Genomic DNA, 18,179 nt, shown 5'->3' with positions numbered 1-18,179 from the left:
CAGGACATCCCCATTCATGGCCCCTTGGATCTTGCAACCTTCTTCAGGACAGAAAATCGGGAGTTGCCTTATTCCCGTGAACATCAAGTAGGGTGAGTATCACCACTCGAATTGGTTATGTTGCTATATTCACAAATCAGATGTATTCATGAATTAATGTACTTTCTGTGGGCTTATACACGAGGGGTTCTTCGTATTTGGATCCGGCAAGAGAGATGCTCAACTGGTGGAGCGGAAGACAGACGCGATACGGCATTGCAGACGGGCTTGTGAGAGAGAAGGGAAAAGATCCCGCTGTAAGATCAGTATCAGAGTTATATCTGGTGGCCGCAGATAGAAATAATTCTCTGTACACCCAACGGTCCACCAGTTGAGCATCTCTCTTGCCGGATCCAAATACGAAGAACCCCTCGTGTATAAGCCTGCAGAAAGTACATTAATTCATGAATACATCTGATTTGTGAATATAGCAACATAACCAATTCGAGTGGTGATACTCACCCTACTTGATGTTCACGGGAATAAGGCAACTCCCGATTTTCTGTCCTGAAGAAGGTTGCAAGATCCAAGGTGCCATGAATGGGGATGTCCCGAAAAGACAACCGAAACACGTGTAGACATATGTCTGTGCGATTAAGAACACGCAGGCAGAACCATCACAGAATTTGATAGAGGACTTTTGTTGATCACTGTGTAAAATAAGTAATTGGGGGCCATCCAGGAAGGTGGCCATGAGACAACAAGACTTATATGTTGTGATAACAAAGTAGGAAGTTGAAAGAGTGGTAGGAGTGAATCAGTATGAATGTATGATGCAGATAGTTGTTTTTGATAAAATGTTTGATTTTATATTTTATGAAATTTTGATATGAAAATAAAGGTTTTTAGAAATCAACAAACAGTACATTTATTGATATTGATAAATAAATAAATGTTGTGATTAGCTATTCCCTTTCCCATCTGTGAAAGGTACAGTGAGCAAAAAGCATATGGCTGCGAGCTCTCAATGTGGTTAACAACCACTGAACAGGTTATCATGCCTTGTTCTTCCGAGAGAGGGGCACCTGCTACCTTTGTTGAATTCTAATGGCTATTTTGTTGTCTTACTGAGTTTGTCTCAGATCCATTCCTTTGTGAGAATCTTTGTCTTGATGGCATTTTTAAGGAGAATACTGCATTTACTCTCTGTTTTGTCATTAATCGTTTTGATTCTTCAGAATTCAACTTTGATTCTTCATGATTCTCATTTGTTACGTCATTTCTCTTTTGATCCTCTTCTGTTAGTATTACAAAGCCAAAAAACAGAAGCTCGTCTTTAGCTGCCAACAATGTTTTCATAATTAAATGTGATTTTATATGTAGGATCACCAAATCGGAACGGGTTTCAGTAACATATTCCACAATCAGTATATCTTCAGATGTTATTGTTCTCAGAGAGGGGATGCAGTGAAATAATTTCATACACATTCCCTCGATTTAAATTGACTTAGTTCTTGATGGACAATATGTTTTCCAGTTCAAGTTTCCATCTTTTAATGACGGAATCAGATGAATTAGTTGTACGAACCTCATTTCCAACCCGCGTTGTTTTTTTTTTTAGCTGGGCAGTAGATTGTTTTGGATTGAGACTGCATAATTTTGATTCAGACTGATCACAAGTCTGTTTAGGCACTATTTTCTGAAGCTGAGGGTTTCTCGTCTCAGCAGAGGAGATCTGTTTTTGATGGGCCCATGTGACAGTTCTTCCAACTGCTGCGGAATTTAATGTCTGGACTGGTTGTACTATTGGAATTCTCACGATCACAGAGGAATGAGATTCAGAGCTGCCTGAGGTATTGATGGAGGCATTTGATGAGTCCGGTGCTTCACTCACATCAATCGAGTAGGTTGATATATCGTCCAGATCTATTGAAGCTGTAGATGGAAGAGCATTTTCATCTTCATCATCCACATGAGGTAGTTTATTTGGATTGGTAAGACCCATCTCTTCAGTCTTTTTTTCTGCGTTTTTATGACACCCAGATTTAAAAATGCACGTAAATAGACCCATTTTTGAAGGAGTTGTCAAATTCCTTGTACATTCTTTTTAAATTATTTGAATGCCCTTTTGGTCTATTTGCTGGTTTTATATTAATTTTCTTCTGTGAAGGTTTTGGCTGAACCTTTATAGTTTCTTTAGTTTTATCAGCAAAAGTTTTGGCTGGTCCAGTAAAAATTCCGAATGGGTGATCTTTTTCATAGGTGCTGTCAATTTGGGCATTTGTCCAGCTATCTTTGCAGTTGGATCTTCAGAACTAGTCAATAAGATCGCAACATCATCCCCTTCATGAGTATCTATACCAGGCTCTATTGGTAACTTTGTAGGCTGTGTGTTTTTGCCCAAAACCGTTGGGAGCTTCATTAGCTGGCACAAATTCAAATCAGTCATTGATGTTAGTATTTCATGTCTCCTCTTGTTATGCGTAGACACTTCTGCACATGTAGTGTCAGTTACATTGTCAGTTGTTGATATATTGTTCTTGGTAGAGCATGTTACATCTAGCTGTTGATCATTCAGTACTGAGGATTTTTTGGATGTAATTTCTTTTGTCTGATGGCCACTTTCTAGCCGAGGCGAGCATTGACAATTTTTTCTCTCAATAGGGACAGGTATAAGTTGCGACTGCATGTTATTAGGCCGCATCCATTTTGTACACCCCAACACTGCTTCGATTAAGTCCGACTTTTCAGCTAGCTCATTTCTTGCTAAATCGCTCAGTCCATTTTACCAGCTAGCAGATACTTCAGCCTCCTTTTCTAACCGTCGCTGCGAATACGAGTTGGTGATTTCCATGTTCTGAATTTTGGAGAACATATTGCCAAGCAGTGCTCCTTGTTCTTTTATTAATTTATTCAATGACTCATACAGTTTTGTAAATGGTATGAGTGCGATAGATGTAGCAGCTAGTACATTGTTGTGTATCTGTAGACTTGCAGCTATCGAGAGGTTGCTTTTCAAAACGGTTCTGTTTTCAGAGTCAGGTTGAGTCACTATTCCCGAGCTGTTTGTTTTGTTTGTGTTGGGTGAGTAGAATGTTAACCTTTGAACTTCTTGATGCTCGGCACAGTTTGCACTGACACATTTAGCCTGGACTTACAAACTTTACATTTTGAATTAATGCTCGGGGTACCAACTCGATTGTGTGAGATGTTATTTGGCCCTGATTTATGGTTGGCAAAAGACTGTGCATCACTGATTTTATGCATGTTCAGCGTCTGTGCGAGGAGAGTCATAGGATTGACAAAGCTCTCATTCAAACGTTCCTTTAAAGCTTCAAAGTCAGATTTTCAACTCTCTGTCAGCCATGCTTCGCGGGCTGCAAAATCGTATATGTTTCTGTTAGATTGTAGAGTTGTTTCTGCAGTTGAAGCTTGAGTTAGACGACCACTGTGTGAGCCATTTGCTGGGGTCTGACATACATATAACTCAGTTGCCAGAAGATTGCATTCGGCGTGTGCACATGACTCATTCGCGTGTCGGGTGAGACCATTCTTTTTAAGAACACTGCATGATAGATTGCTATTTGCCTGTTTTTCTAAGTTTGTATTATTCATGTTGCTGCCCAGCACATTTGAAGTCTGTGGTCTTCGTTCCTGTATAACAAGTTCAGGTAATTCCATTCGTTGACTTGAAGACACTTGTTTTTTTACAGCCGTCTGACTTTCAGAGACGGCATTAACACTATCAGCACACTTCAAGAATGGAGGTGCCGAGTGCTCTCTAGACGTCAGGCGATTTTGTTGACACACCTCGCTTGTGCACTGTGTTGGAGACATCAAAACAAATCCTTGTGGACTTTAGCATTCGTCCAGAATTCGAACTTCCATCAGTTCAGAGTCTCTCATTTCAAATGGTGAAGGAAGCTGAGCAGTATTAGCTTCAGCATCTAAAAGAAAGTTAGCATTCTGCTTATTTCGAATAGACATGTCTTGAGCTGCATTATCTAAGAGTAAATAAGGCAGTTCGCAATGATCTGTCATATTTTTTTACCGCCCACTCTGACCAGGTGGCCGATAGATAGTAGCCACTGTAAGAGAGTGGCTAGGAGAGAGAGAGAGCCTGCAGACAAGGCATTCAAAAGAGGAGTATGTCTGTGTGGGAATGATAGAGGCAGGGAAACACTCAGGAAAGATCAGGGCTACACCTCATCCAGACTGGGTGGATCTGGGTGCACAGAGGATCTTGTAGCCATCAGGGAGGAGAGTGTCAAAGCTTGTGACAGAGCTGGCTGTGAACCATGTCTCTGTGAGACCGAGGACATTGAGGTCAAGTTCTTCCAGGAGGCGGCAGATTTCAAAAGAGTGTTTTTGACAGCTGAGCGAGAGTTGAGAGTGGCAATATGGAGAAGGTTGACATCCTTGAAGGACTTCCGGCAGGTGTACAAATCAGAGGTTCGCCATGCGGAGGTGTAGAAGGAGCCCGAGGGGGAGCAGAAGAGGAAGGAGGAGAGGGCAAAGGAGCCGAGGGGGAGCAGAAGAGGAAGGAGGAGAGGGCAAGGTAGCCAAGGAGGAGGCAGAGGGGGGAGACAAGGTAGCTGAAGGGAGAAAAGGGAGAGCAGGAGAAGAAAGCAAATTGATGAGGCGTGGGAAGCATCTGTAAAAGAGGAGACGGTTGGCCTGAGGACCTTGGACCATGACGGTGCCATTAAGGTAGGCATTAATGATGACCTTAGAGGAGCGGAAGGGGTCCAGGAGTGCCTCCCAACAGGTGCCAACATTAATGGGTGAGGAAGAGAAAGGAGAGAGCACAGAGACCATATGAGGATTCCAAAGGTCCGGCGAAGGAACGACAAAGAGGATGTCAGTGAGGGTCTGTCTGGAAAAGCGATGGAGTAGGTGTCAGCGATAGGGAAACCAGGGTTAGAGGCCAAGATATCCTTTATGAACTTATTGCTGCCAGACTTAGTGAGAAGGAAAGGATAGTCAATGGAGAAACAGTTGGAAAAAATGGGAGAGGCAGAGAGTGCCATAGGTGTCATGGAGGAGGGGGGAGAAAAGAGAGAGTAGTGGAGGGAGGGTGGGGGGTAGACAGTTGTGGGGGAAAAGCAGGAAGGGGTAGCACAGGGTAGTCACTGGGCACAGCTAAATTCAAAAAGCAGCAAGTCGTACAAACAGCTAACCTCAAGAAAGCAGCAACATCTACATTCAAAATAGCAGCAGATATTACTAACAGCTAGGTTCAAAAACAGCAACGGATGTTACTAGCAGTTAAGTTAAAAACAGCAGCAGATTTTACTAGCAGCTAAATTCAAAACAGCAGCAATGTTACTAGTAGCTAAGTTCAAAACAGCAACAGATGTTACTAACAGTTAAGTTCAAAACAGCAGCAATGTTACAAGTAGCTAAGTTCAAAACAGCAGCAGATGTTATTAACAGATGAGTTCAAAACAGCAGCAATGTTACTAGCAGCTAAGTTCAAAACAGCAGCAGATGTTACTAACAGCTAAATTCAAAACAGCAGCAATGTTACTAGTAGCTAGGTCCAAAGCAGTAACAATGTTACTAGCAGCTAAGTTCAAAACAGCAGCAGATGTTACTAACAACTAAGTTCAAAACAGCAGCAATGTTACTAGTAGCTATGTTAATGCTAATACTACTGAAACTGCACTGAATCTGCAACTGGGCCATTCACCGTTCTCGGCCCAGCCACTCTCCCCTGCACTGCCTCCACGGCAACCCCTGCACTACGGGACTGTGTCTGTATCCATACAGCCCCCCTTCCCAGCACTTGTCTGCACTTACCTCGCACTTGCCACCAGCTGGCCCTTGTTATTTATCCTGTATGCTGTATGCTTATAACCCTGTACTGCACTTTCCCCTCTCCCTTCCCCCATGCACTTTTCCCTTCCCCTCTACCCTTGCACTTGCGCGATCTGAATGACACCTGGCCTAGTAAGATCGTTGTCTGTCTCCCCTTGTTCCCCCCCTTATCATATCATATCATATCATATCATATCATATGTTCAAAACAGCAGCAGATGTTACTAACAGCTCATTTCAAAACAGCAGCAGATGTTACTAGCAGCTAAGTTCAAAACAGCAGCAATGTTACTAGTAGTTAAGCTCAAAACAGCACCAATGTTACTGGCAGCTAAGTTCAAAACAGCAGCAGATGTTACTAAACGCAGTCCAGTCACAGGCTGTAGCATGGGAAAAAGTGTGATATGGAGAGAAGGGGGAAAAAGTTAGGGGGTGTGGATGATGAGATAGGGGTGACTAACCCATGGTTTCAGAGGTGATAGTGCCAAGGTAGTTCAGAGTTCCAGGAAAAAGTTAGGGCACCATCCTCATGATGCATAAGAAGGGTCCAGGGAGACCTCACGCACCAAACAAGCAGCGGACAGGGACAGACAGGGGCCTTTGTTGTGGGCCTTAGATGTATGCGGCTCCCGCCTCCCAGCTGCTGCAATTGGCTTACAAGGGCCAAGGCAACCAATGGGAGAGGGGGCAGAGGATGGCCCAAAGTCAGGAACAAATTTCAATAAAAGCGTGGTCCGGCCATCTTGGAGGGCCTGGAAACAATGAGGCAGCAAATGCAATATCAGCACAGGTGGAAAACCCAGAGGTAGACAGTGCGCGGAGCACCACAATGCTGGCCTCAGAATCAATTATCAGGCGTGGTTTCGAATAAACCGGTATTTCGACCCAAAATGAAGGCAAGCACACCGACATGAGAATGTGTCCTCAAATTCTCTAGCCTAAGCCCAAGCACAGCGCAGGCAACAGGTGGATATCAGGCACGATGAAAGCTGCTGGGTGCAGAAGAAAGGGCTCTGTCCTGTATAGATGAGGGAATTAATGGAAGCGGGGCCCCGTTGTAGGCCTTGGATGTATGGGCTGGCTTCACCTCCCGGTTGCTGCAATTGGCTTAAAAGGGCCAAGGCAACCAATGGGAGAAGTTGCAGGGACTGGCTCAAAGTCAGTAACACATTTCTATTAAAGCGTGGTCCAGCCATCTTGGAGGGTCTGGAAACAATTAGGCAGCAAATGCAATATCAGCACAGGTGGAAAACCCAGAGGTGGGTAGTGAACGGAGTGCAACAATATTGGCCTCAGAATCAGATATCAGTTACGGTCTCGAATAAAAAGTTATTTCGACCCAAAATGAAAGTCAGCGCACCGGCAGTATAATGTGTCCCCAAATTCTCCAGCCTTAACCCGAGCACAGCGCAGGCAACAGGTGGATAAGAGGCGCGATATACCCCCGGACTTCGAACATCACCTATATATCTACAGGAACACAATCAAAACCTCAAAGTCTAATTTGTCGGGCTATAACCACACATATCACAAACGTTTGGTCGAAGAGAGGAAGAAACTGAGGAAAATTCTCTGTTTGGCAAAGAAAACAAAGTACATAAAGGATCTGCAGGCAGCAGCCCTGGTGAAGAAGACCTATAAAAACTGGCTAAAAGCACACAAAGCGGTAATGTACCAAGTAGACGCCAAAGCACTTTTTCAGCTGTTAAATGGCCAGCATTCAAGGGACTTTTGGCGAATAATAAAATCTTCTACTACCGGTCCAGCAAACAGACTCCATATCTGCGTCAGTGAACAGAACTGGATCTACCACTTGAAGGAACTCTTTATAAAGCAGAATTTAGAGAAGCAACAGCCTCAGCCTAAATCCGAAGTGGAGTGGAAGATCCCTATTGCCCCAATTTCTATTGAAACAAAAATTCTAAAATTCAAGCGCTCCCGGACCTGACGACCTAACAAATGTACTGATAAAACATGCGCGGAACAATGGGCCACGTTTGTCATAGCCGTCTTTGACAGAATAACTAGAACAAAATCAATACCCTTATTTTGGAAAAAAGCGACCATAGTCCCTTTCCACAAGGCCGGTCCAAGAGACAATCCTAAGAACTATAGACCCATTGCCCTGCTTGATGTTATTGGCAAGCTCTACGGTTCCACTCTACCGGACCTGTTTCAACTCTGGGAGTAGATGCAAATGTCAACGACCCATTCCAATCAGGCTTTGTTAAAAATCTCGGAACCCTAGTCAATATTCTCCTAATTAACATCTTAAAGGAGAAAACAAAAGATGGAGGGCCCCCAATCTACGTTGCCTTCGTTGGAGGCCTTTGACCAGGTCAACAGGGAGCTTCTCTGGAAAAAGCTAAACAGCAACAAATGTCCAGATTTCATTTTGGAACAAATTCAGGCACTCCATACAGAAACAACAATTTCCGTAAGACTGGACCATCATGGAACAATCGCCAAACCTATCCCTACATTGAGAGGCGTCAAGCAGGGCTGTCCCTTGGTGCCGACCCTGTTTAGCGCGTACCTATGGGATTACAAAGACACAGAGCCTTTGGTCAGATCTTTTCCGCCGATGCTAGGTGGGACCAAGGTTTAACGCCTTTTATACGCGGACGACTTGATCATTTTGGATCAAACCCTAACTGTCCCTTATCGAGACAGTTAGATAATTTGAGCACCTATATAAGAAACAACCACTTGGAAATATATAAGACGAAAACACAGACTATGATTTTCCAAAAATCATCTAAGGTAAAGGCCAACTTTACTTGGTTACTGGCGGGAGTAAAAATTCAGACGGTGGAGGAATTCCAATACCTTGGTGTTACTTTAAGCAATAATGCCACTGACAAGAACATGCAACAAAAACTGTGGGACAAGATGAAACGTTTGACAACCCAGGCAATGAAAATCGAAAGAAAATTCTGTAAATTCTCTCTACAACCGATTATTCAATTTTACAGAACAAAAGTCGTCCCCGCAGTTCTATACGGAACAGAGGCTTTCTTAACGCTGCCAGACAATCTATGGCAGAAAATTGAAAGCCTCTTCTGGAGGAGCCTCCTGAATCTTCCATCACCAACACCAATGGTCCTGATCAGACAGGAGCTTTGTATTTTGTCACTAAGTGCCATCCTACACAGAAACCGCTTGTTTGTTCAGAAAACTGATTATTCCTAATCGCCCAAAAATCACTGATATCATTCACAATGAACTGTACGAGCAGAACTCCAGTGCTTTTAAATCATGGGCACACAAAGTTAACGACATCCTCACCGATATAGGATCTTCGGAAGAGGAGCTTATAAACAACCCAACAAAAGTGACCACCAAACTAGAAATATGGGACTGGATAAAAACCCAAGACACCGCTTCTGCTTACAAATCAGTATCGCATATTATACTGGTGAGTAGGAAATTGAACGACACAAGACCCTACCTGAAGAAATTTCCAAACCGCCAGTCCAGGCAAACCTTTATGGGAGCCCGTTTGAACACCATCGCAACAAACGAAGTTAGAGCCATCAGAAGAATCTCAACCTCAAACCTATGCCGGTTCTGTGAGAAGACGGAACAAAAAGAAACCATCAGACACCTCCTTCTGGACTGTAAAGGCCTGGAGAAAGAAAGGACGACCCATATGATTCATTTGTTTAAGAATATATCTGATTACGATGAGGAGTTCTGGTGGAATCGTCTAATGGAGGGAGAGAGAATGTATGAGACCATCGCAGTGACTCAATTCCTGCAGAACATTGACCTTACGAGAGATTAGAAATGGCTTATTTCGATCTTGAATTGCATCCTCTCCCTGCCAAGGAAACCCTCAGGATTGTATGTCTTCATTTTTCATGAAGGATGTAAGAATTTTTGTAAAAAAATGTGCAAACATTTTAAAGAAAAAAATAAATAAAAAAAATAAAATAAGAGGTACGATATAAGCTGCCGGGGTGCAGAAGAAAGGGCTCCGTCCAGTAGAGATGAGGGAATTAATGGAGGAACGGTGTCCATTTTAGGCGACAACTCCCATCAGTCATAGCCAGCACAGTTACCTGTGAGGGTTCACTGAGGTTGTAGTCCAAAACATCTGGAGAACCTTAGGTTGCACTAGATACTCAAGCATCTACACCCCTTCCAGAATGTCTTGAAAATACTCGCTTCAGGTTAACCTGTCCACCTAGCTTGGCCAAACAACCTTTCCTCTTCAATGACTTGCTTCTAAAGAACTAATGCCAACCAGCCAAAGAACACTCCCATCATTCTTTGCTCTTACGGTGTGAAGCTCAAGATAAAGGCCATTATTGGAATCACGCACAAAACTCTATACAGATTGAACCCAGGTGCATCACAATAATGTCGCTCACAGAGCACATGCAGAAGAAGCCCTCACACCTTACTTAGAAAAAGAATCAGCATTCCACAATCAGCCTCCAGCTTCCATGACGTTACATCTAACACTAAAAGCCAGTTAAAAGGTCACAGTTCAATCAGTCACTTTATTTCACTAAAATACGATAAAAGCACAACATAAACAAAGACAGTTTAAATATAAAAGCCAGCTAATAACAAAACACAGAGTACATAATACAAATACAACGTCACATTAATAAATCATCATTATAAAAAACTGGAAGCGTAATATAATTCAGTTCCCTTAAACATTCGCAAGGCTCATTCATGACGCTTTTGATCGTCTGTTCCAAGCCCTGGGCATAACTGTGAAAACCCTATCCACGTTTGTCGGGACAATTACATTCATGGTCGGTCCTCATCTGGGATGTTCATTTCACAGTGGAATGAATACAGCATGAGTCATTTCATAACATACGTATCGATGTGCTGACATAGATGGAAGGTCATGGCCCGTTCATAAAGCAGAATGCAAAAGTAAGACTTTTATGATATGGTTCACAATTAACATGTTACCTCAAAGCTCTGCCACCGGTTTGGAATGATAGGTCGAAGTTTCTGTTCACAAACAACCTTTCTCATATCTTCTAACGAAGGATCAGAAGGCACCATGTCAAAATAAGGCAACTGGTGTTCATCAATCGCTCCTGCAATGCATTTGCAAAACACGTGCAAAAATGTCATGTACATTACATGCTATGATATTTTTGATCATTGATACATTCGATGTTATTGTACTGAGTACATTAAGATCCTTAACAGCCATAAACAGAACGTGCCAGCTAAATATCAAGTTAAATACTAAAATGTTTACCAGCGCACACACATCATTTTTGGCTAGAAGATGTTGAATGCACACAATTCAATAGTACATCATACATTAAATCAATCTTCAAATCATGCAAGGCGTAGACACGCCATGCTGTACCAAATTACAGTGCCAATTTCGTTAATTACATGATGCTGAAGTAATACTAAAACATGCATTGTCAGTGCCAATAGTTGTGGCGTTTGTAGTTGTTTTTATTGTTACGGCTGAAAAAACAATTCAAACCTTTCAATACATAATACATCATAATCCGTTACATTCAATTTTCCATACACAATATAATTCAACCGAAATGATCAAACAGACAAACATTCTGCCAATGTCCTCAAGTACAGAGTAAAAAGATCAATGTATCCCCCTTTCATCACAATAGAATAAAAGCTTTCAAAATTAAAACACCTTACCTCATGCTAGGGTACATAATACAATCTCTAACGATAACAAAAAGTTATTACTGCTAAAATCACAGAAATACACTGGGCCTCATTACACGGTAGGCGTCCGTGGAATGAACGGTGCCAGTAAGGGACCAGCACCGTTCATTCTGGACCGCCACATTACAAGGTCTGCAGCGGGTCCGGCTCTGGACGCCTGGCCAGACCCAACGTGCAGAGCGGGACCCGATAGCAGACCAGGTTCATTAACGGGCCCGTTGGTAGCATCCTCCGCATTCCCATTGAGCCCTATGGGGGCTCAAATGGGAATGGGGATGTATCGGGTCTGGGTCCCGAGAATGGGAATTACCGGGTCCGCTAAAGTCGGTATGACAATTCCCCATTTCTGGAACCCGGACCCGGTACCCGGTTTGGGGGTAGACATGCCCCTAAAAACGTCATGGCTACCTCCAAACTCCTAATGAGGCCCACTGTCCACTAAAAATCTTTGCCGATAAGTTATCTTGTGTTAAACATCTATAATCCTTAAAACAATATTGTAAAAACAGTTTATTTTGCACCAGGAACTTTGGAAAGAAGACAACAATATGACTCAATGGGCCTCATTATAAGTTTGCCGGTCCGGGAACTACGGTACCGGTAAGCTTGCTGGTACTGTAGTTCCCGGACCGGCAAACTACGAGTTGTGCGGGCGGGCAGAAAGGCTCCCGAGAGCACAGCATGTCGGATGCCCCAGCACCATTTATAACGGCGCCGGTGCAGACGACCTCTCCATTCTCATTTGAGTCCTGGAAATGAGGATTAATGGATTCCGGCCCCTGGCAATGGGGAAATATAGGGGCAGCCAAGGTTGGAATGGCCCTGTACTTCCCCATTCCCATTTGAGCCCTATTGGGTTCAAATGGGAATGGGGAGTAATGGATTCCGGCCCCTGGCAATGGGGACATACAGGGTCTGCCAAGGTCGGAATGGCCCTGTACGTCCCCATTGCCAGGGGCCAGAAAAAATGCAACTCCGGCGGCATGGCTACCGCCAGGGTTGTAATAACCCCAAATGTCTCGATTTCTTTTTGGCTCTGACAGAATTGGCAAGCTCTCTGATCCATAGGCCTGTTTAATCGTGAACCTATGATCTACCTAGTCGGCCATTCATTAAGTCGTAAAAACCATGCTTTATATTTCGGGCATAGGCATTTTGATGAACACAAAGGTAGTTGAATGAGGGATTTCATGTCGAATTGGCAATTTTTAAAGATCTTATGGGCACAGCATTCCTCCCATGTTAATCTCCAGTCACAAGACCATAGTTTCCTCTTGGCCCGATACGGGTTGGATAACAATACATCTAATGTAATGTCTGCTAAAGACATTGGGCCTCATTACGACCCTGGCGGAAATCGCGGTGCAAAATGCACCATGGAGCACGGCGGAAAGCTGCCGATAGCACCATGGGGGTTGGCGGATTTTCCGCCCCATTCCGACCTTGGCGGGGCGGTAAATCCCCAATCCCCATTTTACCCTTCCCCATTCCCATTTTTGCCCCATAGGGTATAATGGGAGTGGGGAAGGCGTTAATTACGCCACCGTAAAATACGGTGGCGTAATTAACATCAAGGTCCCGTAGCGCCATGGATTTCTCCGCCCGGAAAAACCAGGCGGAAAACGGCTCCATGGCGCTACGGGAACTCGTAGTAGGGCGGACGGGTCCGCCGCAAATAACGCTGGCGTAAACCCACTCCGCCAGGGTCGTAATGAGGGCCATTGTATCCAAACAGTCCCTCTTCCAGGTCTACAAAGATGAATGGAACGGGCGTTCCATCAATTGAGCAATTATTGGAATTATTGAATTCGTTTTATGCTTGTTTAGAATGCATTTCCTAAACATGGTCAAAGCTTTCCATTTTGTCGTGATCTTTAAAGATAGTGAACCTAGCTCAAATAGTATTATTTGAATCAGCATGTTTGCTGGAAGCGACCAACCCTTCTTGCAGTAAAATCCCTCTATTGTGTTCCAATCTGACATACATTCAACCATTTTTGTCTCAGCCCATAAGTTAATGTAGGTACCACCTTTTGCTTATGAAAGATAATCACAGTCAAATACAGAACATGAATGGAGGATAGCACAAGGGAAACGCAGATGTTCGAATCCTGGATCCGCACTTAGAAACCAAACTCAGTTATGGTATTAGGTGCATTATAAAAAACCCAATTAAATAAATACATTACAAATAAATACAAGAATTTCCCGTATTTCCTGTGAATAATCAGAGCCTGGGTAGCTGTGATCTCAGTTGTTCTCCTAATGTCAGTTCTGTATGGGCTTCTTGAATGTTATTATTGGCGTTCATACCCAGGTATCTATATTTGTCAAGTACCAACAATGGTTTATTATATAAGAACCAATCTACTCCCGGTCTCCTATAAAACTTCTTTGGGGTTAAAATGACAATATTCCACATATTGACATTGATAATTGATTTTTGTTTGTATAATGTTTCAGGGCCAATAATAATCCCTGCAGGTCTATGGGTGTCTTGTCTAAAAGGACAAGATTGTCGGCATATAGGATCCACGATATGTGGGACTTCCCTAGTTTCGGTGGAAAGGAATTAACCTTACACAAGTCTTCCTCAATATCGGTTATAAACAGATTAAAAAGAACTGTGGCGAGAATACACCCCTGTTTTAATCCTCTCAGAGTTGGGTTTGATTCCAATAAGAGACCTTGGCCCTCATTACGACCCTGGCGGAAAGGGGTTTACGCCGGCGTAAACCATGGCGCCCCTTTCCGCCTGAGTACGAGTTCCCGTAGCGCCATGGTGATTTTTACGCCTGCTTTTTGCAGGCGGTAAAAACCATGGCGCTACGGGACCTTGTTGTTAATTACGCCACCGTAATTTACGGTGGCGTAATTAACGCCTTCCCCACTCCCATTATACCCTATGGGGCAAAAATGGGAATGGGGAAGGGTAAATGGGGATTGGGGACTTACCGCCCCGCCAAGGTCGGAATGGGGCGGTAAGTCCGCCAACCACCATGGCGGAGTTGGCAGCTTAGCGCCATGGACCATGGTGCAAATTGCACCATGGTTCTCCGCCAAGGTCGTAATGAGGGCCCTTGTCTATTTAGCTTGACTTGCATGGAAGTACCTGAGTAGAACTGGAAAATGAATGATCGAAATTACGCTGGGCATGCCACAGCTTTCATTTTTTGGAACAGAATGTCTTGTGGTACTAAGTGAAACGCGAACTTAGAATTAATAAAAGCCATATAAACTGGCTAGCCTCACTGAATTACTCTTTTTTTTCCAAGTGATAATGCCATGAGGTTTATTGATGTTCCTATACCTGGAACAAACCCAGATTGATATCTATCCAGACATGCTGTCTGCTTAATCCAAAGCTTTACATCTCTGACTAGTAAGAGGGCACAGATTTTAACTTTTATGTCAAGAAGGGCTATAGGCCAATAATTCTGAGGGGCTTATCTGTCCCCCTTCTTAAATATCGGTATAATAACAATTTTTTTTCCTGGAGTAAGGTATTTTTTTAGACTGGAGAACCTGGTTACAAATAGTAAACAGAATCACAGACCATGACTCTGGGTGAGTTTTTAGCATATAACCTCTCAGACCATTTGGCCCCATAGCTCTAGAGGTATTATATTTTTAATTTGCATGATAATATCATGCTGGTCAAATTCCAAAGAATGGTTTATGTCACAATCTTGTAATCCTGGATTATCTATCAGGGTTAAAGAGGCACAAAATTTTGTAAATGTATGTGCCCATATTTGCTCCTGTATCGGGTTAGTCTGTAACGGTAACTGGAGCTCATCATTCCCAAATTCCAAGAGAGACCGCATGTTTTCCCCATCCTGCTGAAACAATGCTGCTTGGTAGCCTCTGAACCAATTCTTATAAGTCAATTTAAACATTTTTATCCTTGATAGTCTAGAGGAAAAATCTAAGTGGGCAAGTGGTCTCAACTTTTCTTTAACTGTTTTTTTCTTATTTCAAACATCTGATTCAAAAACATATTTATGTTTAAATTATGGGACGGGATGCTCTTCGGATAGTTTCTGTAAACAAACTAAGGGTAGCCACATAATCACCCTTGTTTGTTAACGTCTGTACACGTAATGTAATTCTGTTGTCTGCTATACCAGTATTTAATTTAAACACCGATGTTTCTGTCCATCTAAACCTATTTATTCCCTCCGTAACCCCCGCGTTAAATTGAAAATACTCTGATCGAGATATTTGAAGAGGAACATCCCAGGTGGTCAATAAGGTCATGGTTACTAGTGTCTTGAGGCAACACCTGGAAATCTTTTGCATTCTTGAATGCCCTTCTTGCCACAAAGAAATAATCAATAACAGCAGCCTGAGCAACACGTCTCGAGGTTGGCTGGGGAGACATGTCACACTTTAAGGCACTGTTCAACATCATAAAACCACGATTTTCCTTTAATGCCAACCATTTCTTTGATCTAGTTGTCAATGGATCCACCCATATTGACAGGCATTGAATATTCAAGTCCCCCGCAAATAAAACTGTTATGGTATTATTGTCTCCCACAGTTAGGTCTAACATGGCTTCTACTCCCTCCAGGAAAGCATCATCAGAAATTGACAGAGGATTACAATATAAATTTAAGAGTGCATAGTGTCCTCTTGATTGCTTATCAACTAAAGGGTAAACAAGTTTAGTTAGTTGAGTAGACGTGTTTGGGGCAGCCCCGGGCTCTAAGGTCATGCAAATATTAATTTTACAAGCTGTTAATAAACCAACCATCAGCCTCCCTTCCACGGATTTAACCGCCTTCAACCAAGATACATCATAACTATCTCACACTGGAGGGTGCAGAAGCCATGTTTCCTGGAGCATCACAATGTCCATTGCAACCAAAGGAGTATTTTTATGTGACAACAAATGTACAAAGCCCTGGGTATTACAGGAGGCTATCTTCAGAGTCATGGCCCCCATTCTATCCGGCAGTTAACTTTGCAGGTATTTGCCATCCAAGATACTGGAAGACCTGACCAATCTATTTAGTTGCCCTCTAATGTACCCTCCAAGAGCTAAATTTCTTGACCCTGTAAACAGGAGATCCTCAGTGATGGGAAGGAAGAGCTCTTCCTCTTCGGTAGAGGTGATGCCAATTCGACCCCCATCTTAATTACAGGGGCAGATTTGATGTCATCACTCAATATAAAACCCTGAAGTGTTTCTTAGCTCCAGGAGAAGGCTGAATGTCACCACACCCTGGTGTGCTACTTATCAACATCAGAATATTGGTTCTATTTAGGATCAATTCTTCATCAGATCTTGCTCTAGTTTCCAAATATAAATTGTGCAGATTTACCCCAATGTGACCAGAGGAAAAAAAAAAGAATCCCAAAAGACCACAGTTTGGGGTTGAATCTGTGGGAAGTGCCAGGGACTGAAGCCTCAATTGCCTAGTCATTGGGTTTGTATTATGAATGGGTCCAAATTGTGTCTAAATAGGGATATATCTATTGAAAGGTCCCTACCAGTTTGTTCATATGACACAATTTGCTTTCCCAATTGTGGGCAAGCACTATATAAGTTTTCCTTGTTGTGCACCTGAGCTTTCGTCACCATCAACGGGAGCGGTATTTGGTTCTCAGGACCAAGGACAGCTTGAGTAGCCTGAGACTCAGGCATATGTTTCCTGTTTTCTAACAATGCAGCAGGGGCCTCGTTCGATATTAATGCTGGTGCCCTTTTGTTCTAGGTGCATTATTTCTGCAACTAGTGCAGAATGAGGGATGTCGTCAAAGTGTATTAGTAAGTCTGTCTGAGTGACAGAGTTTTGATCACACTGTGTCGCACCTTCCAATCTTGGATCAAGGGCAGGTGTTTTGTTATTTTTCATTACCATGCCCTCCTTCGATTTTCCCAGTAGCCTCTAATCTCTGAGGATAAGGAGTTAGATCGCAAGTGCATGGGAGCTGATTTGGGCCGAGGTAATGATAGTTTCCTAAAAGGTTGCTTAGTCTTTAAGGGATCCCTACTGGAAATGTCCTTCTGCTGATGCGCTAACATGTTTTGCAGCCTAGTAGTCTTTAACGTGTACGCGTAGGACATATAGTTCCAGAAAAGGCAACCAAAGGAATGCTTCTTAAATACTGTTTTCCCCGCTAAAAGCAGAGTAATACACAGATGGTAATAAATAATGAATAGGCAGTAAACAATTAAAAAGGGATTAAAGAAATCACTGAACAAAAAGAAAATAATTTAGGAAATATGAAGAAAAAGAAGCCATGTTTAGCTCAATCCCTCAATACTTTTCCTCAAGCAAGGCCATAGTTAAAAGGTATTATAGGAATTATGGCATTCACCCTGAGCCACCAAGCCAACAAACAGCCAAACAGCACTCTAGGTCACACTCTCAGGTGCACGTGGAAGTCAGATTTGTAAAGATCCGGTGGCTGTGGGTGTGGTTTAGGGTCCCAGTGATTTCCAAAAGCAGTTTAAAGTGCCCAAAAACAAATTTAGCGGCTGATTCAGTAAGGTAAAGTGTACAATATATATAAGTAAATCAAACCAAAATAAATGGGTAAATCCACTTGCTTGAGGAGAGGTGCATTTTGAAGAAAATTCGTCGTACCTCGCAGCCTTAAAGGAATCAGGAGCAGAGAGTCCAGCCAAACAGCACTCCTGGTCGACCTCTCAGGTGCTTGAAGTTGTTTATTGCTTTTTACAT

At 42.9% G+C, this 18,179-nt stretch overlaps 1 protein-coding gene across 2 annotated transcripts in view; it reads right to left on the bottom strand.

The window, feature by feature from the left end:
- Positions 1-18,179, bottom strand: part of ACVR1C (activin A receptor type 1C) — a 1,016,293-nt gene that overhangs the window by 46,647 nt on the left and 951,467 nt on the right. For both annotated transcript variants that reach the window (XM_069616403.1, XM_069616404.1), the window contains exon 8: positions 10,738-10,868. In XM_069616403.1, coding sequence (XP_069472504.1) covers positions 10,738-10,868 — 131 coding nt within the window. The remainder of the gene's footprint in view (positions 1-10,737; positions 10,869-18,179) is intronic.

Source organism: Ambystoma mexicanum, chromosome 9, assembly GCF_040938575.1.
Source record: "Ambystoma mexicanum isolate Mex_15411 chromosome 9, UKY_AmexF1_1, whole genome shotgun sequence".
Classification (NCBI taxonomy): Eukaryota; Metazoa; Chordata; class Amphibia; order Caudata; family Ambystomatidae; genus Ambystoma; species Ambystoma mexicanum.
The sequence above is the reverse complement of the archived record's forward strand: the minus strand, read 5'-3'. Positions and strand labels throughout refer to the sequence as shown.